Source organism: Pongo pygmaeus, chromosome 19, assembly GCF_028885625.2.
Source record: "Pongo pygmaeus isolate AG05252 chromosome 19, NHGRI_mPonPyg2-v2.0_pri, whole genome shotgun sequence".
Taxonomy (NCBI): domain Eukaryota; kingdom Metazoa; phylum Chordata; class Mammalia; order Primates; family Hominidae; genus Pongo; species Pongo pygmaeus.
The window spans coordinates 23,104,871-23,132,413 of NC_072392.2; the positions used below are offsets into that span (position 1 = coordinate 23,104,871).

The 27,543-nt window shown below is 57.6% G+C and overlaps 1 protein-coding gene across 3 annotated transcripts in view; it reads left to right on the plus strand.

The window, feature by feature from the left end:
- KCNJ12 (potassium inwardly rectifying channel subfamily J member 12) overlaps positions 1–26,780 on the plus strand; it is a 42,918-nt gene extending 16,138 nt beyond the window's left edge. For 2 of the 3 annotated variants that reach the window (XM_063655359.1, XM_054458553.1), the window contains 2 exons: positions 15,401–15,522; positions 22,269–26,780. In XM_063655359.1, coding sequence (XP_063511429.1) covers positions 22,325–23,626 — 1,302 coding nt within the window. In that variant the 5' untranslated portion in view covers positions 15,401–15,522; positions 22,269–22,324 and the 3' untranslated portion in view covers positions 23,627–26,780. Of the gene's footprint in view, positions 1–15,400; positions 15,523–19,111; positions 19,687–22,268 lie in introns of those variants that run through there. The other variant, XM_054458556.2, reaches the window with a different exon arrangement.
- The last annotated feature ends 763 nt before the right edge of the window (positions 26,781–27,543 follow it).

Below are 27,543 nucleotides of genomic sequence, written 5' to 3' on the forward strand. Positions count from 1 at the left end.
GGTCTATGATGGTGACCACAGCATTTGGGTAGTACAGACAGAGAGGTGGATGGTGGAGACAGGTGGAAGGCCTGAAGGTGGGTGTGGGCAGCACGGTCGGGGCAACCTTGATGGTGTGCCTGCAGGCATAGGCCATATAGCTGTGTCTGCATTTCATAGGCAGGGCAGGTGGGCTGTGTGTGGAGATGCACAGATGCTGGGGGTCAGGGAGGCTAGGGCAGGAAGATGTGGATAGTGTCTCTGGGTCTGGGAACAGGATGGGCCCCTAAGTTCTGCCCCTTCTTTCCCAGTCCCCCACTCTCTGGGGAGGGGCCAAGGCTGTTCCCAGGCCTGTGCTGGAATATTCAGTCCTTGTGCCTCCCTGCACGGCCGTACCAACTCTCCCTTGCCCTTCCCTGCCCTCCCCTGCTGGAAAGGACGTTTGTCAGAAGCTCGTGCTGTTTAGGAGTTTTGGGTGCTGACTCATCGCTTTCTGTGCTTGCCCCCATTTTACAGATGGGGACGCTGAGGCTCAGAGAGGTGGAGGGAATTTTCTGGGACCCATGGTGCTTTTTTGAGCCACAGTAGAGGGGTCTGGCTCTGGCTGATGGGGCAGCCCTCAGAGGCCCTGCTTCAGGCCCTCAAACAGTCTGAGTTTGCCCCTGAGGCTGGCTGCACCCTGGGGCTGACCTGTACACCCTGCCCCACTGCTAGAGCCTCTACAGCCCCTGGCTTCTGCGTGCGCCCTCCCCTCTGCCTCTGGTATGTTTCCACTCTTGCTTACGAAGCCAGCACTGCCTGGTGGCCATTTATCCAGCTAACCCTGTAATGCCCCTCTGGGAACCTCAGATCCCCCCCATGCGGGTTGAGCTGCCAGCAGATGGTGGAGGCCTGAGGGCAGCACACCTGGCAGGCCCTGGGTCCTGGGGCTCCACCTCATGGTTCCACAGTTGCTGAGCACCTGTTCCGTGCCAGGCGCTGGAATTGTCTCACTTAGTCCCCTCACGGCCCGCTTTACAGATGGAGCCACAGGGGCCTGGAAGGCACCATTCAATCCCATGTGTTTGACACCAGCCCCATGCCCCTAGGCCTTCACCACCCGCCTTCACCCTGAGCAGTAGGGCAAACACCTGGCCAGTGGCCTGAGGCTGAGTGCATCCTCTCAGGGCCACTCATTTGAGCCCATGGAGCGTGTGGCCTGTCTAAGTTGGGGCCAAGGATGCCACTCAGGGCACTGCTGGTCTCTAGTGCTGGCCTCTTACGCCCCACCCACAGGACCCCGGCAAAGGAGGACAGGTTGGAGTAACAAGGGGTTTGGTCTAGGCTGTGGTCTACCTGAAGTCTCCAGCGAAGGCTACCTCCCTGGGCCTCAGTGTACTCATCTGTAAAATTGTAATATCTATCTCGTGGGGATCTCGTCACGTGTCAACTAATGACATTTCAGTCAGTGACGGAGGGTGCATATGACAGTGGTCCCATAAGATCATCAAGGGGCTGCCCTATACAGGTGTACCACTTTTTATCTTTTATACTGTATTTTTGCTGTACTTTTTCAATGTTTAACTAGGTATAGATACACAAATGCTTACCATTGTGTTTCAACTGCCTACAGTGTTCAGTACGGTACTTGCTATACAGGTTTGCTGCCTAGGAGCAACAGGCTCCATCACACAGCCTGGGCATGCAGTAGGCTGTACCATCTAGCTTTGTGTAAGTCTCTCTATGATGTTTGCTCAGTGATGAAACTGCCTGATGACACATTCCTCAGCAGGTATTCCATCGTTAATCGAGGCATGACTGTATGGTACTCAGGGGCTAAGTCTGACACATAGTAAGTGCTCAATAAACCTAAGCTCTCATTATAGATTACTGTTGCTGTTCTGGAAACAGACACAGGGCCCCTGCTCTGTGCCTGCCCTGTGCTGGGTGATGCACTGATTCTGGAGAGGAATCAGGACTGGAGGCTCAACTCGAGGCTGAGGGTGGGGAAGGTGAAGACAGAGACTGCCTGGTGTGATCAGGGCTGTGCCAGACAGAGACCCTGGCATAGGCACCCTGGGAGGGGACCGGCCTGGCCTAAGGCGTTGGAGGTGGGAACTGCTGGGAGTTCAGTGTTGCCAGGGGTAAACCATTAGAAATTGTTCATCTTGGTTCCAGAAATTCTTTCCAGGCCCTGCTGGGGCCACAGCAAATGGGTCCCTGGAAGTGCCGAGGGACCCCTGAGGGTGGCAGGCCTGGACACAGATCATGAGCACATGGGATCCATGGGCTGCTTCCTTTTTTAACCCAGTGCCTGGCACAGAAGTGTTGATGATGCCTGGGCAAGGTGGCTCACACCTGTAATCCCAGCACTTTGGGAGGCTGAGGCAGGAGGATTACTTGAGGCCAGAAGTTCAAGACCAGCCGGGGCAATATAGTGAGACCCATCTCTACAAAAATGAAACATTAGCTGGGTTTGCTGGAGCACGCCTGTAGTCCTAGCTACCCGGGAGGCTGAGGAGGGAGGATCACCTGAGCCCAGGAGTTCAAGGCTACAGTGACCTCTGATCAAGCCACTGTAGTCCAGCCTAGGCGACAGAGCAAGATCCTAAAAAAAAAAAAAAAAAGACGGCGCACAGTGACTCATGCCTGTAATCCCAGCATTTTGGGAGGCCGAAGCAGGTGGATCACTTGAGGCCAGGAGTTCGAGAGCAACCTGGCCGACATGGCAAAACCTCGTCTCTACTAAAAATACAAAAATTAGCCGGGCATGGTGGCACCCGCCTCTGGGAGGCTGAGGCATGGGAGTTGCTTGAACCCAGGATGCGGAGGTTGCAGTGAGCCAAGATTGCGCCACTACACTCCAGCCTGGGCGACAGAGCAAGACTTCGTCTCAAAAAAAAAAAAAAAAAAAGAAAAAAGAAAAAAGAAAAAAAGGAAATAATGGATGTGATGATAACAGGGATAGTGATATAATATTTCTCTATGCCAAGCATGGCTCTAAGCTCTTTATGAAGTCATTAATCCTCATGACAATCACATCATATTGCCCCCATGTTACAGATAGGGAAACTGATGCCAGAGAGGTGAAATGACCTGCCCAAGGTCTTACCACGACTGAGTGGCAGAGGTCAGGTAGAGGTTGTGCACTGGCCTGGGGAGAGGGGAAGAGTATTTGGGGTTCAGCTGAGGCAGAGGAGTGGCTGGAGCCCCTCTACTTGGTGGGCAGGGCCATTTCCAGAGCATATCCTGCTCTGCCCTGCCTGCCCTGCTGTGTGGCTCAGGCATTGCCTGCCCTCTCTGGGCTCTGAGCCTCTGCAGCCAGCCCAGGATGTCCTCGGGTTTCTCGGCTGGGCCACAGCCCTGCTGTACCTGGGTCCCTGCCAGGCTTGTTATGGTGGCTGCCCTGGGCCCCCGGGAGCAGGCAGGGGTCAGGGGTCATTCCAAGGTGCCAGCTGCCCTGACCTTGGGGTTGGCATAGGGGTGAGGGGCTGGCTGGGCTCTCGAGAACTTGCTGAGGCTAGAGCTGAGTGCTACACGCACCTGGACTCCTTGCTCTTCCTACAACCTTGAGAAATCCTCAGCTAACAGTCAGGGAAACTGAGGCTCAGAGAAGGGCAGCCAGGAATCTGAGATGACACAGCCAGGGAGTCACAGAGCCAGCTCGCTGCAAAGCCCTGCTTCCCACTTTGCAGATGATGTTGATGATGACCACAGCTTCTACTTGCCTGGTGCTTTGCTGTGCACAGGTCCTGCCGGGCAGCAAGCCCTGGCATGCCCATCCCAGTCCTCCAAGGGGCTGTCAGTGCCCATCTGACAAATGAGGACACCGGGGCTCAGAGAGATATCCCTGTGCCTGGCTGGGGTTCTAGCTAGCTTGGTTCACACCAGTCTCAGGAGCCAGCGGTTATGGGATGCCCGGGGTGGGTATCAGCCCCGTGTTGATGGGGAAGGCCGTCTTGGTTGGGGTGAGGGGCCCCTCCTCTGTGAGGATGACGACAAGAGGATGTGATTCAAGGGCTCTTCACAGTGGTCACTGTCCTAACCACTGGACCCCTGGAGTCACCAGAGCCGGCCAAGCTGGGCCTCCACCCAGCATCCAGGGGTGGGGCTAAGGCATCAGGTTTGGGGCCCACCGTGGCTATGCCCTCAGGCAGCCGTGGGGACGGACTGTGCAGAGCCTCCCAGGGAGGCATCCTGGATGCACGCGGGTGTTTGGGAGGCTCTGGTCAGGGGTCATAGTTCAAGGGGGTCTCCCAGGGCACAGATTGGAGCACACTGTCCATCAAGGTCATCTGCCTGGCCTCCACTCCTAGCTGTGTGAGCCTGGGCAAGTGTGTTTAGCTCTCTGGGCCTCAGTTTCCTCATATGTGAAACAGAGATCCTCATAGGGATGCTCGGGGACTGAATTTGGGAGGCCAGATGCTTGGCAGTAAAGGCATGGGCTTGTTCCCCAGCTCTGCCTCTTACAGGCTGTTTGGCCTTGGGTAAGAAACTTCGCTTCTCTGAAGCTTAGTTTCCTCATCTGCCCAATGGGGATAATAGCAGACTCTTCCCTGCAGAGCTTTCTCAGGATGCAGTGAGGCAGTCAAGGTAACATCCCTGTAGCTGCGATCACAGCTCCTGCTGCAGGCTCTTGAGCAAGGGCCACCCCAAAGAATGCAGGAGGCCTCAGCTTCTCCTGCCTGAGATCGCTGCCGTGTGGGGCTTCAGCGCCCGGCTGCCTGCGGGGAGCGGATCACCGGCAGTTTCATCCCCGTGCACTCTTGTCTGATGAAATATAAATAGCACGCGATGTTTTCGAGCAAGGCTAGGGAAGCGTCTGTGGGTCGTCCTCCCCGCCCGGCAGAGGCTGATGAGCTGGCCTGGGGACGGGAAGGAGATGGGAGCTCCTGAATAAATCATCGTGGGAGCTGGGCTAATGCACTGGCCACGGGCAGTGTGTGCAATTAGTGTTAATTGTCCAGAGAGGATGACTTTGTGAGGGTGTGGCCCAGAGTCCACTGGTTTGCAGAGTGCCTGATGTCTGGGATGCCTGCCCCCACGACTCTGGGAAAGGACCCCAAGCCCGAGAATCAGCCAGTGCGGCCTGACTCAGGGCCTCATACTCTGCCCCGCCCCCTCCAGCTCCCCTGGCAGCCCTCAGCTGGGGCTGACAGGGCACAGCAGGGATTAGCAGGTGGACCAGGAGCAGAGCCTGGGGGCCGAGACTTGCCCTCTCTCACCCCTCCCTTCTCCTTTTCTTCTTTCAGCCTCTTTGTGCTCAGTGGTTTGGTTTTGTTTTTTGCCTTTGAACCAAGGCTGTCCCAGACTTAGCTGCTCCTGCCCCGTTGCCAAGGTGACCAGACCATCCCTGCCACCCTGCAGCCACTGCCAGGGCTGGGCGAGGGACATAGCCCAGGACGTGTGTGTGTGTGTGTGTGTGTGTCCATACCTGTGTACATATGTGTACAAGAGCAGACACGCAGAGACCCCCGGGTCTATAGCCCCACACAAATGTGGGCATGGATTCATCGTTTGAGGAAGGACGCAGGCCAGAGTCTGTGTGCACGCTGGAGGCACACGCAGGTGGACTGCACACACCCATGTGTGCCCATGCAGGAGCTCCCTGGTCATACCCCACACTTCTGTGGTACCCGAGGCCCTGCCCAGTGCCTCCTCTGGCCACTGGAGCCTTCCGCATGTGCAGCCGAGGGAATGAACGCGTCCTCCCTTGCCTGGCAGCCCCTGTGGCCAGCAGCATCCCGAGGCCAGGCCAGACCTCTGCAGTCCCCACTGCCCACAGCATGCTGGGCCATCCCTCCAAGGGGCTTCCTTGCTGGGGATAACTCTGAGGCGTGTTCTGTGCCCAGGAGGCTGGAGCCCAGGTATCCTCAGCGGTGACCTGCTCATCTATGCAATCATTTTTGGCTGCTGTCCTGTCCCCATCTCATGTCCCCACTCCCTTCCTGGTGCTTCCTGGTATCACCTCCGAAGTAAACTCCCTACTCTCAAATCCTTGACTCAAGATCTGTTTCTGGGGAAAGGACTAGAATAGAACACACCCTTATCCCAGGTCGTGAATCCGTGTACACATGTGACATGTTGCCAGCAAAGATGCGTTTACAGAGCCGTGGTGGCAAGAGCAGGCATGTGCTAGCATGTATCATGTGTGTAGTGTGCATAGCACATAGCACTGTGTGCTGGACCTGTTCTGGGTACTGTGCATAGACTAACATCTGCTGGACCAGGGAGGCAGAATGATTAGGCCCATTCCACAGATGTGGAAACTGAGGCAAGGATGAATCCATAAAGGTGTGCCTTAGCGGTGGAGCCCTGGCAGGAGCTGGGACCCACCCTAGGAAGTGAGAATTGTGCACCCCCTCAGCATTGCTGCACTACCCACCCCAAGCCCTGCAGATGCTGGCAGGAGGCTGGAAGTGGCAGTGGCCGCATTCATCTTCAGACCCCATGGAGCGAAGCTGCCGTCCCCCATGCCTGCGTCTGGCCCTGCACCCCAGCGACTGGGTGCATGTGCCCTTGCCAGGACGCCTGGCCCCCAGATGCTGGCCGATCATGTGGCCTTTGGGCTCTGGATTCCCTCTCTGAGCTTATGTCTTCGTCTTGGGGCAAGGATGGTCCCCGGTGTGTCTCTTGGGGTTGTCAGAGATGCACAAAATAGGTCCTTTCTTCCTGCTCCAGGCATGAGAAAGCGTTTCCTGGCCGTCTTAGTGGCCACCCACCTGCTTTCTGAGCGGACATTGCTGGTCACACCTCTGCTCCGGGACAAATGTCCTGCTAGATCCCAGCTCAGAGAAAGACCATAGCTCCAGGTCAACGCAGCACAGCAGGGGCCAAACGGGCCAGACACCAGGGCCCTACCCCACCACTCCTGGGTCCCACAGCCCCTGCCTCCTCACAGCACCAATTAACTGCCACCAAAGGAATGGGAGAGAGGCAGGCAAGAGCCACATAGTCAGGGAAGGCTTCCTGGAGGAGGTGGTCCAAGCCAGACCTGGAGTGACTGTGTTGTCTCCTAGAGACACCAGGGCCAACGTGAGTGGTCAAATCCTAGGTCTCTATTTCCACAGCCCTGGAAGTCCTGAATTTCTATCCCAGCTTTGCCATGGACTGGCTGCGTGTCCCTAGGCACGGCACTCATCCTATCCGAGCCCCAGTTTCTTGCCTCTATCAAAAGAAACTGGTGTGAATGGAAGTGGCATGTGTCACAGTGACGAGTGTTCCTGACGCACAGCAGTTGCGCAGTCCCAGTTTACTGGGGTTGGAAAGCGTGTGTGGCAGTAAGAGGTCCGTGCAAGGCGGTATGGGGTCAGAACAGCCTCTGTGGGGCCCCGCTCGCTACCGTCTAGCTGTGGGGTGCCTGAGTCTCCTCACTGTGAAATCAGGCCATGCAGAGCCACCTGCTACCTAGTACTAGAGGGAGTGCAGGAAAAAGTGCAGCCAGTGCTTCCAGACCCTTCCCTGTGGCCTGAAGGGCTCCCCACCCCGCCTGGGTGGGCTGCACGTGCAAAGGCCACCTGGGGGTGGGGAGCAAGCTCCTGGCCTCTGAGCGGCCTGCCCCCGCCCTGTCCCCTCTCAGAGCTCATTTCCCTGCCCCTCCCTCCTGTCTCCTCACACCCTGCCTTGTGTCCTGGGCCGGGGACCCAGCTCCTGTTTCCAGCCCTGTTGCCCCCCAGCTGGCCTCGAGTCCCTCCTCCCGGGTAGTCACACAGTCCCTCCTGTAGCCGGAATCTCCTGTGTTTCTCCGGTTTCTCCTGGAATGTCTGTCTCCCCCCATCTGTGAGGAGCCGGGCACAGGGCTGACCACCCTTTTCATGCTACACCCTGCGCAGAGCCTCAAACGGGTTTGGTGCTCAGGGAAGACTTGTTTATGAAATGAACGGGGAATGGACAAGTGGCTGGATGGGTGGGCGAGGGGCCAGGCTGCCCTGTCCTTTCCCGACAAGGCCCTGGCCCTGAGCCGGCGGATGCTCAGCCCTTCTCCCTCTGATCCAGCGTGCTGAGCTGTTCGTGTGCTAGGGATGCCTTTGACATCCTCCTTCTCAGAATAACACTTTTGAATGTAAGAGAGAACCCATATAGGGCTACAGAGGAAACCAGAAGTAAGTGTTGCAGTACTTATCAAAACATTATTTTAAAATGTGTGATCTAGTAATTAGCATGCTGTTGCCTATGAGCGCCTTGACTAGCAAGACCTGGTGGCAGCCGTCCTACCGATTCCATGGGAGCAGGGAGGAGAGCTGTGCAGCTCCAGCGGTCTGCATTGCTATAGGGCCTGGGATGAGCCCAGGCTCGGTGTGTCCAGCATACATTTCACAGAGAGGTTGAAGGCGGGGAAGTTGATGATTTTTCCTCCATCAAGTTCACAAAGCCCTGGCTTCTGTCCTTGGGCTCTGCGGCAGGACCTCCAGGAACCTGCTCCACTGTCTCGGGGACTGCAAAGCCTGCCCCTGCTTTGCCCGGCCCCCTTGCCTTGCCCCCAGGGTCCTTGGGCAGCCCTCCTGGGGGTCTGGGGACCAAGGCAGGCATCCCGACTGTGACCTGAGCTTTAGTTTCCCAGCCATGGTGGGGGAGAAGTGGTCGGGGTCAGCTGCATCCCCAGGCCCCCACACCTGGCTGTTGTGGGTGAAATGCCCAGGCCAGGCATTGTGAGTCCCCCAGCAAGGCCATAGAGCAGAGAGGATCTCCCATCACCCCCAGGCTCGGCTGGAACCCTCCTTGCCGGCCTGGCAGAAAGCTGACATTTCCTGCCCTGTGGGCCGAGCTCAGAGCTCAGCAGGGGTCAGAGAGTGACAGCCATGCTTTCTCCCTGCAGGGGCCACCCTGCTGTGAGCAGTTCATAAGGGAGGAAGGTGGAGACGCCCTGTTCCCAAGCTATGGGGCCTCTCATGTGACAAATGGGGAAACTGAGGCCCAGAGGGGACAGGGATGGGGCGGTCCCATGGTGGGCTAAAGCTGGAGTAGCCTTGGGTGGGCTGCAGTGCTGCCTGCCGTCTTGTGATTCAGACTTTAAGGACTCTAGAGCACTCTTGGGGCACAGGGACAGAATCCTAGTTCCCAATCCTTTAACTTCCCCCAGGGACCTGGTTCTGTGCTGAGGCCCCTCAACGCAGTCAGACCCATGTTCTACCCTCAGGAGACCCTTGGCCTGGTGGACTCAGAAAGACCGGCTGCACCCAGCGTGGTCTGATCCAGGACAGAGGGAAGCACAAGGGGTGGGGCTTGGAAAGGGGTGTTGAAGGATGCATAGGAGTTTGAGGGAGAATGGGGAAGAGAGGGCCTTGGGTAGTGTCTGGCATGCGGCAAGGCAAGGGATGGGAAGCCTTTCCTCTGAGCGCCATCGATGAAGAGGTGCTCCCATATGCCCAGCGTGCTGCGCGTCCTCGGCCAAGTCCCCTCCCTTTCTGAGCTGTGTGCCTCTGTCTCGCCATCCATCTGCTGTCCCTGCCTCCCTTTCCCCCACCTCCCTGACACACTCACTTCAGCCCCACTGCCCTCCCCCGGCCTCAGCCTCAAGGCCTTTGTGGCTACAGTTCCCACTTCAAGGAGTACCCACTTCTCTCATTCTCTTCTCACTAGCTCTCCAGATGTCACCTACTCAGGCAGTCTTCCCTGACCTCTGGAATAGTCTCCACCCGTCTCTGGATTTACTCAAGTTCTTTTTTTTCCCCAGCCTGTTTTTTTTGGTCTGTCTTGCCCCAGCAGCATGTGGGCCCCCAAGCATGATGTCAGCGCATAGTAGAGGCTGGGCAGACGCCGCTGAGCGTGTGAGTCAATGCTGAGTGTGATTCTGGCAGCAGTGCCAGGCCATGGCGCGCTCACAGATCTGAACTGTAAATGGGGCCTGGGGCAGAGCGATAGGCTTTCTGGAAGGCCTACCCTATTTTCCTGGACTCCACATCTCTGAGGTCGGCCTCCTGCCCATGGTAGGGTGAACCCCAGAGCCCTTAGAGTCTGTCAGGCCCTCTCAGGGAATCTTCTGTACCTGAAATAAGGCCAGATTTACAAAATAAAAGAAGGAAGCTAAGAAAGCAACTGTAATGTGCTCCCCTACAGAGAGCAGACAGGTTATGGGGGGCTGAGGCCCTAATCCTGGCTGGCCCTTTGTGGAGAAATAAATGCACCCCTCAAGCTGGGGACTTCCTTGCTGGGAGCAAGGCAGGCCTGGAGGGCTCACTGAGGGGTTGGTGGCTGGATTACAGAGGGACTGAGGCAGGACACCTGGGTGCTAGGCCCAGCTCTGGCTCAGACTGGTGACCTTGGGCATGGCTCCTCTCTGTACCTCATTTCCTCCTCTCAAAGAAGCTTGGGCCACCCCACCTGGGACTTCTGTGATGCAGTGAGCAGAAGCCAAGTACTGGGTCCTAGGGGCTCAAGAAACACGCTAGGAGTACTTACGAAGGAGCAAGGGACTTGGGGAAATCTTGGGAGGCTTCATGGAGGAGGCATCCTTTGAGCTTGGAGGATGCATTGCGTTCTGAGAGGCAGAGAAAGGCATTTCATGGTGAGGGTCCAGCTCCGGCTGAGGCTCTGAGGTGTGGGACATTCCAGAGACATTAGAAGCCCAACCCTAGCTCTCTGCTCATTCCTACCGTGTCCTTTTTTCTTATTGATTCATAAGAACTCTTTATATATTAAGCACACGGGTCCTTTTTAAACAAACACATTATTTTTCTTTTATTTTACTTATGATTGGTTTTGACAACATCATACATATTTTTATGTTGGCAAGTTTCCCAGCCTTTCCTTTGGTGGTCTTTCTGGTCCTAGGATGCTTCCTGTGTCCTTACCTTGGGTCCTTGCTCTCCTGTACACACACTGGCTGCTCAGGACATGTCTGAGACTCAAATTAAGTTGAAGCTGGAAAATTTACAGCTGTATGAAAATCAGAAGCCAGGGTGCCTTTGCTGACCTGTGCCTCCCGCTGGGGTTCCTGCCCATCATTCCTTCTTGCCTGGAGTGGGGTCCAGCTGAGGCCCTAAAGGGGCCTGTGACTCTCTGCAGGGTGAGGCAGAGGCTCATAGCTGTGATGAGGGGAGAGGGTGGGAGGACAGGGAGTTCCCAGCTGGCCAGTCTCCATGTATTCACTCATGGAAACCCCACTCAACCTCATGAGATAGGTGCTATGATTAGTTCCATTTTATAGGTGAGAAAACTGCGGTTCAGAGAGGTTATGTGGCTTGCCTAAGGCCACACAGGAAGGGATGGAGACAGGATTTGAATTCATGCCTTGTTGCCCCAGAACTCTTACAGTTTCAAGCTCTCTTACGGCCCTTGGGCTCCCCATTGCCTTTGGGATCAAGTCTAGGCTCATTAATATGACATCCGAGGCCTCCTGGGGTGATGCCTTGGCCTCTGTGCCTGCACACGCTGAGCTTCCCTGATATGATGGTGTCGAGGCTGTGCCCATCTCTTCACACCTTCCCCACAAACCCCGAATAGTTTAAATCCTGGAATGGAGGGCTGGCAGGGCTTCTGTGGAGTAGCTGGGCCAGCCGCCTGGTTTGCACAGAGTCAGGGTGGGTCTTGCCCAAGGCCCAGTGCCTGCAGAGTGGAGCTGGAATCTGCACCAAGACTGCAGGACTCTGGTGCTCTTAGCTGTGTCACTGTGCTATGGTTGTTCTCAGGCGAGGTTCTCTCCCCTGCTGCTCGCTGCTGCCTCCCCACTGGCAGATACTCCTCTAGGAAGCACCCCTCCTGCCACTGGGTTAGACACCTCCCCTGGGCTCCTGAGGGCCCAGCGAGTTATGACTGCTGACTTCTCACCGTCTGCCCTGTGAGGCAGGGTGCCCCAGGAAGGCAGGCGCCCAGTGCTTCCTCTTCAAGTCCTCGGTGCCCAGTGAGGACTTGAAGAGGGAGACCCAGAGAGGGACAGAGCCCTGCCCCAGGTCACACAGCAAGTTGGGGCAGAACCAGGAGTCCTAGAAGGGCCCCAAGACCCTCCAGGTCTCCCCTGTTCCTGGGACTTAACGGAGCCCAGGGATGGGGCAGTGTTTGCGATGGCCACCCCAGCAGAGGGCACTGTTGCAGGGCCTCTGTTCTCTGCTTCTCCCAGGGGCCTGGGGCCAAGGGCACCCTCTCTCCCTCCTGCCCCCACCCTCTGTGAAGAAGGATGTTGTCAAGATAAAAATACCGTCAGAAACATTCCCTGGTGTTTGGTGTGACTGTCGTCCACCCTGTGGGGCCAGAATCTTCTGACCTGGCCTCACCTCAGGGCTCAAGGGTGGACATCCGCCTTTTCTGGTCACTTGGTGCAGCCTCTTCTTGGGGTCCATATGTCCAGCCACCATCTTTACGCCACAGAACGTGAGGGGTCAGTGTCACTCAAGGTTCCTACAGCTTCCACTTTCTGAGCATCCTCTGTGGGCCGGGCACATCCCGAGCATGGAACAGCGAAGAGGCAGATCCTGCCCTTGTGTGTTTTGTGGCTCCTTGCGGGCCAGGGGGGCTTCTGAGGACATCCAGCAGGCCACAGGGAGGCTTGGGCACAGCCAGCTTTCCCTCCTATTGGGAAGCCTGTTTCTGCTTTCAGTGCCCACGTGGTGTCAGGAACGCCTGTCACAGTGAACGCCTGCAGGACCCACACTGCTGCACGGTCTCTGTGGGACAGATACTGAAGCCAGGGCTTGGCTTACCCTTGTGACAGTCTCCCGAGGTGTGTGGGGTCTCCTCATTTTGCAGATGGGGAGTTTCAGGCCCCAGTGACCTGGGGGGCTGCCAGGCCTCTCCAGGGAGGGTGACAGCTGCCACCTCCCAGAGACCCACTGGGGCCAGGCCCAGTGCCCGGAATGCACCTTCGTCACCACCTTCAATTTCATGGCACATCCTCCGAGAGGCCTGGCAGGCGTCACCAGCCTCGTTTTTCAGGGGAAGCTGAGCCTCAGGAAGGGGAAGTGCCTTGCCCTGTTCCGTGGGGGATTTCAGCCCCAGCCTCTGCCCAGGCCCTGCCCTCCCCTGCGGGAGGCTGTGGGCCAGCCCGGCCTGTTGGCCCTCAGTCGTGGTCATGGGGAAGCACTGCCCCCGCAGCCCACCTCCCCATCCAGGATTGTGACCATAACCCCGGGAAGCATTTGTGGGACTTGGCGGGGTGAGCTCACATGGCGACTGCTGTGGCCCCTGCAGGTGGCGGGAGCTCTGGCCAGGGCATCCGGAAGGCTGGCTCCTGTTTGCAGGGTCCTGCCCTGCCCTGTGACTTCAGGCAAGTTGCTTCTCTGCTCCACGTCTCAGTACCCCTGGGTAGAGTAGAGCTAATTTTGCCTTCCTCCTAGATAAGAACAAATCCAGCTGGATTTGTGGTCTGGGGAATGCCCCTTCCAGGTAGTAGGGAGGAGAGAGGCAAAGTGTAGGCCTGTGGCTTCTGCTCCCAGAATGATGAGGGATGGGGAAGCAGGGGCTGGGGATTGGGAGACTTGGAGGGTGAAGAGGGACTGAAGGGCCACTAGAGACCAGGCAGGCCATCCTGTTTCAGAACAAGCTGAGAGAGGGGAAGTGACTCACTCAAGGTCACACAGCTTATGAGGGACAGAGCTGGGATTTGAATCTAGGTCTGTGTACCTCTAAACCACTGTCACCTGTCCCAGGAGGCTGATGAGGTGGGGGTGACTCACCAACAGTTGCCTTAATTCCAGCCAGAAAAACCAGTGTGACAAACCAGCCTTGGCTGTAACCTTGGAAAGGGCAGGCCCCATGAACTCCCTGGCTGGGAGGTGCGGAGGTGAGAAGCATGTCAGGTGGCTCACCGTGGAGATCCTCGGAGCCCCTTCCCACCAACCTCTTCTCTGATTCTCACAGCACACTGGATAGGAAGGCAGGGGGACCCCTTTGACAGGTGGGGAAATTGCATCTTGGGGATTGCAGGGACCATGTAGGATGTATGTGTACCCAAGGCAGATCTCTGGCAAATTACTGATGTGTGCCCATCCACGTAGTTAGCCATGTGCCCACCCGCTCATCCATCTAGTCATCTATCCTACTTGCCCAAACACCCTATCCATCCATCTACCCACTCATCACCCATCCTCATACCCATCCACCCATCCATCTATCCATCTACCCACCCATCCATCCACCCATCCACCCATCCATCTATCCATCTACCCACCTATCCACCCACCCATCCATTCACCCATCTATCCATCCATCCACCCTTCCATCCCTGTATCCATTCATTTCTCTACCCACCCATACACTCATCCACCTGTCCATCTATCCACTCATCCACTCATTCACTCCACCCATCCATCACCCAACAATCCATCCATCCATCCATCCATGCACCCATCACCCATTCATCCATTAATCTGTTCATCCACCCACTCACCCATATATCCACCCATCCACCCAGCCATCCCTCTATCCATTCACTTCTCCACTCACCCATCCACTCATTCACTCACCCATCCATCCACCCAATCATCTGTCCATCCATCCATCCCATTCACCTATCCATCCATCCACCCACCCATTACCCATCCATCCACCCATCCATCCATCCATCCATCCATCCACCCATTCACCCATCTATCCCTCCATTCATTCATCTACCCATCCACTCAGTCACTCACCCATCTACCCTTCTGTTCATCCATCCATCCAATCATCTACTTTCACACTTATCCATCCATCAATCCAACCATCCATCCATCCATCCATCCATCCATCCATCCATCCATCCATCCATCCATATTATCCATTCATCCACTCATCCATTCACCCATTCATCCACTCATCCATCCTCTCCTCCATACAGCCATCCACCCTCACACCCAACCACTCATTCACCCATCCATCCATCCATCCACCCACCCATGTATTCATTCATCCATCTACCCACTCATCCATTTATCCATCCACCTACCCATTCATCCCTGCATTCATTTATCCACCCACCCATCCATCATCCATCCATCCATCCATCCATCCATCCATCCATCCATCCATCCATCCACCCATTCATTCATCCACCCACCCAGTTATTCACAACTGGCTCCAAGGTTGGCGTTGGGAAGGCTCTGCAGGTGGTGGCTGGGAGTACAGGCTGAGGGCCTGAATTTCTTTGTGACAGTGGGAGAATTGCCACATTACCTACTTCTCTGGAATAGTAACAACAATAGTTGCAACCTTGTGGAATTGTGAGGATTATGTGAGATGATGTATGTAAAATGCCTACTATAGTGTCTGGCATGCAATAGGTACTCAATAATTGTCAGCTGTCATTTTTCTCTGACACCCCATCTTGTTCTGCTCTTCTCTGGTTCTGGATGGTTGCCATGCTGTGAAGGTGTGGGGCATCAAAGGTGCAGGCCAGAGGCCCTTCCACCTCCTGTGGGGCCCTGGGGAAGTGAGCAGAAATGTGGGTTCATGTGGTTATGTCTTACTTGTGAGCCCCTCTGAGAAGAGCAGTACTGCCTGCAGTAACTTGGCTTTACTCTTTTAACTTTAGGATGTTCTAGTGACTGGATCCTTTCCAGCTGGTGCCTGGGAAATGGCAGCCACTACTAATTCAGCCTTGAAGACAGTACTGTGCCCACTCAGAACCATTACGTAGAAGATAGAACTCAAGAGGTAAGAGTGAAGTCATTGACGTGCTCCTGTGCATCTAGGCATTCCTTCCACCAGACTCTCATCTGTACATCCTTCACCCCTCCACCCACCATTGCCATCCTTTCATCACCCATTCCCCCACCCATTTATCTGCTCAGCCTTCCATCCACCCACCCATGCCTCCACCCCTCCACCCATCCCCTCGCCCATGCCATCCATTCCTCACCCATTCCCCCACCTATTCATCTGCTCAACCATCCATCCGCCCATCCTTCCACCCACCTAGCCAGTCCATGTATCTGGTCACCCCTATCGTCCACCCACCCACCTGTCAACCCGATTTACCCACCTATCTGCCCGACCACCCACCTGTTGATTCAATCACTGTTCCACCTATCTCCTCATCCATCCCATTCAGCTGCTTAGTCCTTCACCCTTCATCTGGCTGGGGAGCATTTCCTGGGTGCCCCTCTTTGCTAGTGCCTGCATCAGCCTCTCTAGGCCTCTGAGCTTGGTCAGAGATGGGGCCTGGGCAAGATCAACTCTCACACAAGGTGGGAAGTAGCTTCTGGCCTGAACCGGAAAAGCCCAGTGCTAGAGGATCCTAAAGGGGTCCAGGGGAGGAGGAGGAGGAGGAGGAGGAAGGGGAGGAGGAAGAAGGGGAGGAGGGGGAGGGGGAGCAGGAGGACGAGGAGGAGGAGCAGGAGGAGGGGGAGGAGGAGGAGGAGGCGGCTCAGTATTGTGGGGCAGGAGGAGGAGGAGGAAGAGGAGGACGAGACTTGGTGTTGTGGGGCATCCGGAAGGGGAGGCCAGGGTTCAAGAGCCTTTGCTGTGGAGAGGCTACTGGAGACCCTATGAAGAAGGCCCAGGAAACAAAGGTTCCAGTGCAAGTAGTTTCCTGGGAGGTGATCCCAGGAAATAAGGAAATGAGGTGAGAAAGAGAAGGAAGTGATAAAGGGCATGTCATTGATACAGTCACTGCTGGGGCACTGGAGCCGACTCCCGCTGGGGAGGCCAGGGAAGCAGTGCCCCTCCCGGGGCAGCTTGCTGGGGACCAGCCACCTGCTCCCATCAGTCACTGATTGAAAGCTGTCCTGGCAGCATCAACTCCTCAGCCTGCCCTCTGAATGGCAGAGCGTGCCCATGGCTAGAGAGAGCTTTTGGGCAGAGAGACACTGTGGTTGGTGTAGGAATTGAGACAGGTGGGCCTGAGGTGGTAAGGGCCTAGGATATCAGTGGGGCACCCACCACCCCATGCCCTGCACACAGTGATGTGTTGCTGCTGCCTCTCTCCTCAGGCCTAGTCTGCGTTTGGCATAGGAAGCCGGCATGGCATTGGACCCAAGTGTTTGGGGGCCATGGGTTAGCTTGGTGGACTGAGGCCAGCTGAGTCTTTGGTGGGGAAGTTTGGCCTGGAAAGGGGATTGGGCGTAAGAGGTCATCATCTTCTTCCCAGATTATGAGACACAGGAATGCCACCCCCCACTCTCCCTCTCCCCTCCACACCAGCCTGGGTTCTCCCCCATCCAGCCAAGCTTCCTCACTGCCCCCAGGGTGCCCAGCACGTCTTTGCCTCCCACTCTTGGCTCTGGCAGTGTCCCCCAGGAGTGCCCCTCCTGGCTTCCTGTGCCCAGCCTAGCCTTGATGTGGTCCTACACCCTGGGCAGGGCCTGGCATGAGGGAGAGCCCCTAACCCTGCAGCTAGCCCTGCCTCTCACACCCTATGTGACGGAGCAAGGGCACCGGCTCAGAGCCTCAGTCTCCCCATCTGCAAAGGAAGGGCTAGACTTTCCAGGCCCCAGTGCTGCATCTGATGAATGGTGCCTGGATTAGGAAAGATTCTGAGCTGCTCTGGATGCAGTGGGTGAAGCTCCGTGGCTGAGGACTGGTGCTTGCCTGGGCGAGGCTGGAGCAGGCACCTTGGGCGGGGAGGTGTGCGCCAGCCTTCCCTGCATTGAGTGATCTCCGAGGGGTCTTCCAACGGTGAGGCTTGATCATGAGGTAGAGTGCCCCATTTCTGAATGAGGGTGAGTGGCCGTGGGTCGGAGTGCTGGTGAGGGCCCTTGAACCTGTGCTTTTGAGTGCCGATTTGCGGCAGTCTACGTCTCATCACCACCTGGGATTGCAGGGGCTTGGGACCAAAAGGATTGCAGTGCCACGCACACAGTCAGGCTTCAGGTCTTGGTGTTGTGGGGCACTGGTTTCACCCTCACAGCCCAGCCTGGAAGCTTCACTCCTGAAAGGCTGTGTAACCCTCACAGTGACTCAATCTTCCTAGGCTTCCGTCTGCTCATCTGGAAAATGGGGATAATAATCACAGTGTGATGGGAGGGATTAAATGAATTAGTTTATTAAAGCTCTTAGAAGAGCACGTGGCAGGTAGTAAGCACTTGATAGATACTGAGTGCTGTATTCGTGCCTCGGGAGGCGCCCCAGCTAGCTGAACAGTCTCTGCATGGGAGATGGGGGCTGTTGGCACCTCCCGCTCCGAGTCCCTATGTCTTACCCTGGGTGATGCAGGCCCCTGCACTCTCCCTTCCGGTCAGTGCTTTCTTGGTGGCTGGGAATGTGGGTCCAGGCCTTGCCCTGGGCTCCTCCCGGATGTCACCGAAACCTGAGAAGCCCAGGGCCTCAGGGCAGTGGGCATGGGGCATCCAGTTCCATCCGGAAGCACCTCCCGGTGACTCCTGGACCCCACCCTTAGGTCACGTGGCAGCTGCCGTCTGGCATCCTCTCTAAAAGCTCCCAGCCCAGGCTCTGGTCCGTTCTTCAAGTGGACTGGTCGATGGGAGGCTGTGTCTGTAGGCACTGTGGCCAGCAGGAAAGCAGGAAAGCAGGGATCTCTGGGGGTCTGCCGGGCCCGCGCTCTCTCCCCACTGCCTGCTCTCTCCCTGCTGGGTTTGCTTCACTGCCCCTCGATGTTGAAACCGCCTTGTCTAGCTCAGGTAGTGTACCCCAGCGCCCCTCTCTCATTCCCCTCCCGGCAACCCTGGGACCCTGGCAGGCCAACCTGGGTGTCTGTGGAAAATGGTCCCAACTTTAGTAGTGAGCACCTTGTCCTGGCCCTTGAATTGCTTTGTGACCTGGGACAAGTCTCTTTTTCTCTTTTGGACTTGGTTCTCCCATCTGTGAAATGGGGAGCCAGCCTCCTTGCTTGCTAAGGCCTCTTCCAGCAAAACAGTTTCTCTTTCATGTCTTGTCTGATTTCACCGTATGCACCCCATTGAGCAAGAGCCAAAAAGGCCTGTATGTCCCTGGTGGAGGATATTGTCCTATATTTCTTAAATTGCGTCCTTAAAGGCTGCATGGTTGTGTAACTTCTTGCCACGCCTGTGTTTACGCAGGAGTGTTCTTGGGACATTGTCTAGCTTGTGGTGCTAGGGTTTCTATGCCAGGGTCCCCTTCTGGGTCTGTCTTTGTGGTTCTGTATTCACCAAGTGCCCAGTGAGGGGGCTCCCAGCACCCCTGGGGAGGGTCTCTCTCTCTCTCTCTCTCTCGCTCACACACACGCACACACGGCAGAGCAGGGCTGTGTGAGGCTGAGGACTGACATTCTGGGCTCCAACTCTGTCTTCTGCTCAGTTTCCAGGGGTCCTAGGACAGGTGTCTTTGTCAGTTTTTGGCTCGAGAAATGAGAGAGTGGGGCGTGAACTTGACCTTGTTGATGCTCTCTGTGTGGTAAAACCACGCAGAGAGGAACGTCAACAGAAGTGGGGGTTTCCAAGCCTGTATGACACCATCTGGGCAGGTCTGGGGTGCCCAGCCCTGGCAGAGATGCCAGGAGCTGTGGCAGCACCCTCACCAGTCTGGTAGCTGTCCAGTTTCGAGGCCGCCAGCTGCTGGGAGCACATGCAGACCGGGCTCTCTGGCCTTTGATTCTTGTGATTCTGTTCCTTGCAGGCTTCGAGCTGCTCGGAGCAGGGGCTGGAGCAGCCATGACCCGCTGGAAGTCCCTCAAGGCCCCTGGGCCACACAAATCCAGCCCCTGTCAGCTGGTGGCCTCACGCCGGCGTCTGAGTGCCCCAGCCCTGGCTGCCTCCTTCTGGAGGGTCCAGGAATCTGGGGCTGAGCCCTCTTCCCAGCACAGCCGCAGGGATCCCCCCTGCCGCCGGCTCCCTACCTCCTGGCCCAGGCAGAAGCAGTGTCCACCATTCCGGCCCTGCGTCCCAGCTCCTCAGCGTCATGGTGAGGTGGTCAGCCGCAGCGGTGTTGGGGGAGGACGGCAGAGTAAGGAAAGGTGTCCCCTGCAGAGCTTGGCGGCCCATGGTGGGAGATTGCGCTTAGAGGTGGTTTAAATCTCAACTCTCCTGCTTCATGGCTGTGTGGCCTGGGGGGAGTCACTTAACTTCTCTGAACCTGGATGGTGGCTGCACCCCCGGGTTGTTGAGAGGATGATCTGAGGGCAGCAGTTGATGCATCTGCCCCCCGAGGCGCCCAGGACCCCGCCTGCTCTCCCTGTGTCTCTCTCAGGCAGCAGTTGCTGTGTGCTGCTCGGACTGGCCGGCTCGGGGCCGAGCAACCGGTGCACCCCCTGGGAGTGTTCCACAGCCTGGCTGGGCAGGCGGCTCCACCATCACCTGTTGCTCAGGTGTTTGGAGCAGAGGTCAGAGGCCGCGCCCGCTCCGAGGCCCAGACTAGTGTGGACGTGGCCAGAAGCTGGGTCACACAGACCGGGGCTGAATCCTGGCATTGCTGCCTCCTGCCTATGGGACTGGGACAAGTCCATTCTGGCTTCTGGGCCTCCAGGTCCTTGTTTGTAAAGCAGGATGGCCCACCCCTCCCTGGAGGGCTTGAGAGGCCTGCAGAAGGCTGTGTGCAGCGCCCGGTCCACAGTGGTGCCAGCCCCCCAGGATGTTCTCTTGGGGCCTCAATGTCTTCGTAACTGAGTAACGTGGCTGCAGGCATGCTAAGGGACAAGGCTTTGTCTAGCTCTGAGGTCGTGGTGTGACTGGACTGGGACTGGGGGTGCTGGGACCCTGTGGGCGGGGAGGGGTGGGCCTGTCCAGCTCCTCTGTGCGGGGCTAATGCTGGAAGGCCCAGTTCTCCCTGCTTCCAGCCTAGCCCAGCCGAGGCACGCTGCCATCCAGATGCGGCTGTGGGCCAGGCGGTGCCATAGCCCCTAGCTTGCAGACGACTTAGGCTGTCACTGACAGGCCAGCGTGGGGCCTTTAGTGCAGGCAGCGCAGCCTGTGTGTCCCGGGGGTGGGCACGTCGGTGGCTGAGAGCAGGCTTTGTTCTGGCTGGCATGGATGCCCTGCTGTGGGTCCTGTCTTGGGGTGCCTGAATGTGCAGTAGGCTGGCCTGGAGCCAGGTGCTGCCTGCAGTGAGCTGAGGGTGGTGCTGGGAACAGGTGACACCCCTGAGCACTGCCCAGGTGCCAGGGTAGCAGCCTTGCAATCTTCCTTAGAGATGCGGGAAGCAGGGGCTGGCGAGGGCTCTTGGCTGAGGTCAGCCAGGGAGCAGCCCATGTCTGGGTGCCAGATCTTACCCTCTTTGGCACTGCTGGTGACCAAGAAGCTGCAAGCATGGCATGTGGGTGGACACTGTAGAGTGGGGCGTGTGGGTGTCAGGAGGGTGGTGGGACCCAGCTTGGGGTGTTCAAAGTGGGTGGCGACAGGGGTGGCAGGCCGCATTCTAGGCCCTGGGAGGGACAACAAGAAGCAAAAGAGAAAACGTCTCACGCCTGTAATCCCAGCATTTCAGGAGGCCGAGGCAGGTGGATCACCTGAGGTCAAGAGTTTGAGACCAGCCTGGCCAACTTGGTGAAACCCCGTCTCTACTTAAAATACAAAAGTTAGCTGGATGTGGTGGTGGGCACCTATAATCCCAGCTGCTCAGGAAGCTGAGGCAGGAGAATCGCTTGAACCCAGGAGGCGGAGGTTGCAGTGAGCTGAAATCGCGCCATTGCATTCCAGCCTAGGTGACAAGAGGAAAATTCTGTCCAAAAAAAAAACAAAAAAAAAAAAAAGAAAGAAAAGAAAAAAAGAACATGTGCTGCCCTTAGGGAGTGGTGGTCTCAGGGTGGGGTTGATGGTTGTGTGCCCCCAGCTACGTTATTGTTATTGCTGCCGCCATTGTGCCCTTAGAAAGGGCAGTGCTGTGGATATAGCAGGGATGGGACGTGGGTCTTCCTGGGGCACAAGGAGGCCTCTGGTGCCAAGGTGGCGAGGCAGTGGCAGGATGTCTTGTGGGAGGGTGTCCGGGGTGGGTTTGAGGGACAGCCTGGGGCCAGGGGCTGTGGCCGGAAGGAGAGTCTGCTGGAGGAGGCTGGGAGGTGAGGTCCGAGGGGTCAGGGGCTTCCCTGTGCAGGTCCTGCATGTCCTGGGGGGCCTCTGACATTGAGCAGGGGAGGGACAGGCACCGACTCAGCTTCCACAGGCCCTCTGTGGCTGCCATGGAGACTGGGGGGCCATGGGCAGAGGCAGAGAGGCTGGCAAGGTGTGCCCCGAACTGGCTGGGCAGGCACTGGTGAGATTCAGGCCTTGAGGGTGGGAGAAGGGGTAGGATCCTAAATAGACTGTTCAGAGCCCTCAGTGTGGGGGTGAGGTGTGGAGCTGAGGTTTTTGGCTAGAGCTGCTGGGGGCGCGAAGGGGGTGGCCACTTGCACTGGGAAGGCGGAGTGGGGAGCTGGCTTAGGCAAGACCAGAGCACGATCGTGGGTCAATCAGGGTGGAAGCGTCCTCCAGTCACATCTGGGGGCCCTGGGATGGGGGTGGAGGAGCCCAGAGCCACCAGCCCAGCCAGACATGCCGTCCTCTCTGTTGCAGGAGCCGCCCTGCCTGGAGCTAGCCTGGGGGTGAGCCAGGGTCCCCCAACCCCCGGGATGACCGCAGCCAGCCGGGCCAACCCCTACAGCATCGTGTCATCGGAGGAGGACGGGCTGCACCTGGTCACCATGTCGGGCGCCAACGGCTTCGGCAACGGCAAGGTGCACACGCGGCGCAGGTGCCGCAACCGCTTCGTCAAGAAGAATGGCCAGTGCAACATTGAGTTCGCCAACATGGACGAGAAGTCCCAGCGCTACCTGGCTGACATGTTCACCACCTGTGTGGACATCCGCTGGCGCTACATGCTGCTCATCTTCTCGCTGGCCTTCCTTGCCTCCTGGCTGCTGTTCGGCGTCATCTTCTGGGTCATCGCTGTGGCACACGGTGACCTGGAGCCGGCTGAGGGCCGCGGCCGCACACCCTGTGTGATGCAGGTGCACGGCTTCATGGCGGCCTTCCTCTTCTCCATCGAGACGCAGACCACCATCGGCTACGGGCTGCGCTGTGTGACGGAGGAGTGCCCGGTAGCCGTCTTCATGGTGGTGGCCCAGTCCATCGTGGGCTGCATCATCGACTCCTTCATGATTGGTGCCATCATGGCCAAGATGGCAAGGCCCAAGAAGCGGGCACAGACGCTGCTGTTCAGCCACAACGCCGTGGTGGCTCTGCGTGACGGCAAGCTCTGCCTCATGTGGCGTGTGGGCAACCTGCGCAAGAGCCACATTGTGGAGGCCCATGTGCGCGCGCAGCTCATCAAGCCGCGGGTCACCGAGGAGGGCGAGTACATCCCGCTGGACCAGATCGACATCGATGTGGGCTTCGACAAGGGCCTGGACCGCATCTTTCTGGTGTCGCCCATCACCATCCTGCACGAGATTGACGAGGCCAGCCCGCTGTTCGGCATCAGCCGGCAGGACCTGGAGACGGACGACTTTGAGATCGTGGTCATCCTGGAAGGCATGGTGGAGGCCACAGCCATGACCACCCAGGCCCGCAGCTCCTACCTGGCCAATGAGATCCTGTGGGGTCACCGCTTTGAGCCCGTGCTCTTCGAGGAGAAGAACCAGTACAAGATCGACTACTCGCACTTCCACAAGACCTATGAGGTGCCCTCTACGCCCCGCTGCAGTGCGAAGGATCTGGTGGAGAACAAGTTCCTGCTGCCCAGCGCCAACTCCTTCTGCTACGAGAACGAGCTGGCCTTCCTGAGCCGTGACGAGGAGGATGAGGCGGACGGAGACCAGGACGGCCGAAGCCGGGACGGCCTCAGCCCCCAGGCCAGGCATGACTTTGACAGACTCCAGGCTGGCGGTGGGGCCCTGGAGCAGCGGCCCTACAGACGGGAGTCAGAGATCTGAGCCAACCTTGGCCGACATGCAGCATCCACCCCCGGCCGGGGAGAGGCCCCGCCGCCGCTCAGGGGCCCCGGGTTTGAGCAGAACGGGCCCAGTGCCCTGGGTTGCAGACTCAGTAGCGTTTTAGTCGTTTTATGTTTCTTTGCAACGGCCTCAGAAGGTTGGCCGGAGAGGGGGCAGCCAGAGCGGCAGCCCCTGGCCTCAGAGGCTATCACAGGCTCAGGGCAAAGAAGTGGCCTCCTGGGGGGCCAGGCCACGGGGGCCAGGGCTTCTGCCTGAAGATGGAGCTGCAGCCTGCGGGGAAGCAGCTCAGCTCGATGGTGGGCCCAGCCTCTGCTGTCCAAGGCTGGCTAGCTGCGGTGCTCCTTGCTGGTTTTTAACTTGGGGAGAAACACCGGGTTTCAGCTTTCTCGACCTTAGCTTGGGTGAGACTGTTTACAAAAAAAAAAAAAAAAATTACCATGCAATTGAAAAAAATTTTTTTTAATTCATAGGGGGCAAAAAGAACAATTAGAATTCCATGGGTCTGCCAGGATGCAGCAGCTGGCTGGAGGCTCCAGAGGGTTCCCCGAGGTGGGACCGGCCTCTCCCCGTGTGTGTGGGCACCGCAGTCCCTGGGCAAGCAGAGTGCTCTGGGACCGCACTTCGTCAAGCTCACGAGCCAGCTGGGCTCTGTTTGTGATAGAAAAATCAAGACCATGTTAATGATCGTAATAAAAGCTTTCTACTGTCGTTGGGGTGGTGGGTGGGGCTGGGAAGAAACTGGTTTGAGCTTTTAGAGTTTGCCTTTGTACCTTAGAGATGTGTCTCAGGGCCAGGCATGGGACCTGCCATCGAGGGTTCCTCCCCCCACCCTCGATTTTCCTGTTTTGCTTCTCTCTCCATTTCTGTCCAGGCCTCCGCCCCTTCCACAGTGAGGGGTGGTTAGGAGCCATAGGCCGAGATGGCTCCTTGGGAAGGCAAGTCGGGATCCCAGGCTAGGAGGAAGCTGGCAGCCCCGTCTCCACTGGGCCCACAGTGTGAGTCGTGCCTTAGAGACTCCGGGTTGTCCTGTTCTTTCTGGGCTCGCTCATCTCCCCCCAACCCTGTCACACCCCACCCCGCCCATACCTCCACTGCTGAAGTTCCTCCAGCCCCTCTGTCTGCCTTGTGAAGGTGGCAGGGGCCAGGTCTGCCTGACATAGGACCACATCCTGTCCCTGCCTCACCTGGAGCGGCACAGCAGAGCTCAGGCAGGGCACAGCCAGGCCCTGGTCAGCACTGAATGGCAGAGGAAAGATCTTAGGAAAGGAGAGGAATCGTCACCCCCTCCTGCCAACTGGGATGACTGGGGAGTGCCATGCTCATTCAAAGCTGAATCAGAAACCAGCCGTGGAACAGAATTCCTGCTGAGGCTTCCAGGGCCGCTCCTCCACCACCCTCCCCCAGGTTGAGGCACTGTGGCGCCCTCATCAGGAAGAGGTTTGGGGTCCCCTTGTTGTCACTGCTGGCTCTGCCACCCCATCTTGTTCGTGGCAGCTGGTTAGGTCAGCTGCCTGTCCGTGGTGGAGCCAGGCCCTTCCCAGGGCTGTGGAGAAAACCTGCTCTCCTCTAGCCGGGCCTCTCCAGAAGCCGGTAATCAGAAAGGATGTGTCTCCTGCTCCAACTCTACCCCCGAGACAGCTCAGAGCCAGAAGGCACCGAGGACTCTGGCCCAAGTGGGGAAGCTGAGCCAGAGAGCAGAGGGGGTCATGCAGTGAGTGGGTGGGGTGCGGGAGACAGAGAGGGGCTGGGGGCCTGGGGTGGGGGTGTCTGCCTCTTCCCTCCACCTCCTCCCCTCCTTAGCAGCTGAAGACTCAGCCCTGAGGTCTGGGGCAATGGAAGTCAAGACACCGGACCCCTACATCCTGGGGTAGGCCCGACTCAGCATCCTGCCCCAGCTTCAGCCCCACACTCATTTCTGGCATAGAAGATTCCGCCGAGGCAGCTCTTTCCTCTTGGGGTCTGCCAGGAGTGCCTCAGCTGGTTCCTGCTCCCAGGCCTGGCCCCGAAGCCTGAGGGGCTTTCTCAGCCTTAGCCCTGGGTGCTGGGGTGAAGTTGGCAGGGGAGAGCTTGACACTTTGCCTCCCTGATGGCCATGCTGAGGGACAGTGGTGACCCTGGTCACTTGGTGCTGGTGTAGGGGCCTGTGCCCTTCCAGGGCCAGTGAGACAGCCTTCTACTCCCCCGACCCAGAGCTGAGTCCGGGGGCCCCAGGCCCACCCCTGGAGGTCTGTGCTCTTGCCTCCCAGCCCCCACCCTGCGGGAGAGCAGCCCCAGCGCCTCATCTCCCCAAAGGCGGCAGATGCTTGATTCTCCTGCCCTCTTTCTTCCTTCCCCTGTATTTATTTATTTATTTATTGCTTGTGCTAACGACCAAAATAGTCTCCCTCTTTAGCGCACTTGAAGCGGGAGGGCGGATGGGACGAGCCAGGAGCGAGGAAGACTTGGCCCCTGGGGAGTGTGTGTGTGGAGGCGTGTGCCTGTGTGAGCCTGCATGCATACATGTGTGGTGCACACATGCACACTCGGCTCTTCACGTGTATGACTGGGTTAGTAATACAGATATGTGATCTATACGTGTGTGTGTGTGTGTGTGTGTGTGTGTATGCAGGTGGTTATGTGTCTGTCTACCCACAGGCGTTTCCGTGTGCAAGTTTCCTATGAGGGGGGCTGTGAGGGTGGGCACCCACCCGTCAGGTTGGGCACTGGCACAGTTGAACCCCACGGTCCCCGACCCTCTGCCCTGATTACGCACGTCTGCGCCTGAGCGGAGCTTGTGTTCCAGGATGAGGCACCTGGAGGTGAGCGTGTGCGTCCGGCTCGTGTGTAGGAGGCTGTGTGTGTGCCCATGTGAATCCATGTACTTGAGTGTGTGTCTGTGTGCAGCCTATGCCTGCTGCTCAGAGCACGGTGGCCGCCCCCTGAGCCTCTGCTGGTGCTGTGCTGCCCGGTCCCCACCCAGAGGGTCCTGGGGGGCAGGGAGGAGCCACTGTTGGGAGGCCCCTGTACAGGGTGTCTGCCCTGCGTGAGGTCATAGAATGTCAAATTATTTTAAATGGTGAAACTGGAGAATTTTCATGTTATTTTCAATACATAGCAGTATCTAAAGACGTAGGCGATGAGACTAGACCACATTAAATGCATTTTGATCTCTTTGAGGTCCCCTGTGTCGAGATGTGTTTTCTGAAGGTCCCCTGCATGGCTCCACGGCGTGCTGGGTATCCGCCCCGCTTCCTCAGCCTCTGCCTTGGGTGGGGGTTTCCTGGGGCTTCCTCATGGGTGAGGGTGGGGCATGGTGGCAGCTGTTGGGAGATGGAACAGAACTCAGCCTCCTCGCAGCTCCCAGTGGTCTCCGGCAAGCACACAGGGCTTGTCCCATGATGTCACCCCTCCCAGGTGGCAGGGCCGAGCCTCCTGCCTTCCCTTCCTTCTGCAAGGATGTGCTGGGTGCCTGCTGTTGCAGCAGCGCCCTCCCCAGCTGGGGGAGGCTGACCTGAGACAGGCAACTCCTTTCCCAGGAGGGGAAGCCCTGCTCCAGCTTGTAGCAGGCAGGGGCTGAGGAGTTTCAGAGCGTGCCGGTGTCTCCACTGAGGTGACAAGACAAGCCTGGGGTGGGGTGAGGGAACACACATGGCCCAATTTTGGGAAACTAGACTTTCATCTGTACCTTGAGGCTCAGCCCCAGATCTCCAAGGTCTTCAGCAGGGACTTGTCGGGAGAGAATTCCTTCCCTTCCCAAACTATGTGAGTGGAGAGTTCTCCACTCCTCTGCATCAGCAAAGGGCTCAGGGGACCCTCTTTCTGCAGGATTTCGATGATGATTCCAGACAACCCCGGATAAGAATCCCCTGCCCGAGTCATTCCCGGGTGATGGTGCAGTGCATGGCAGAACATGGAGC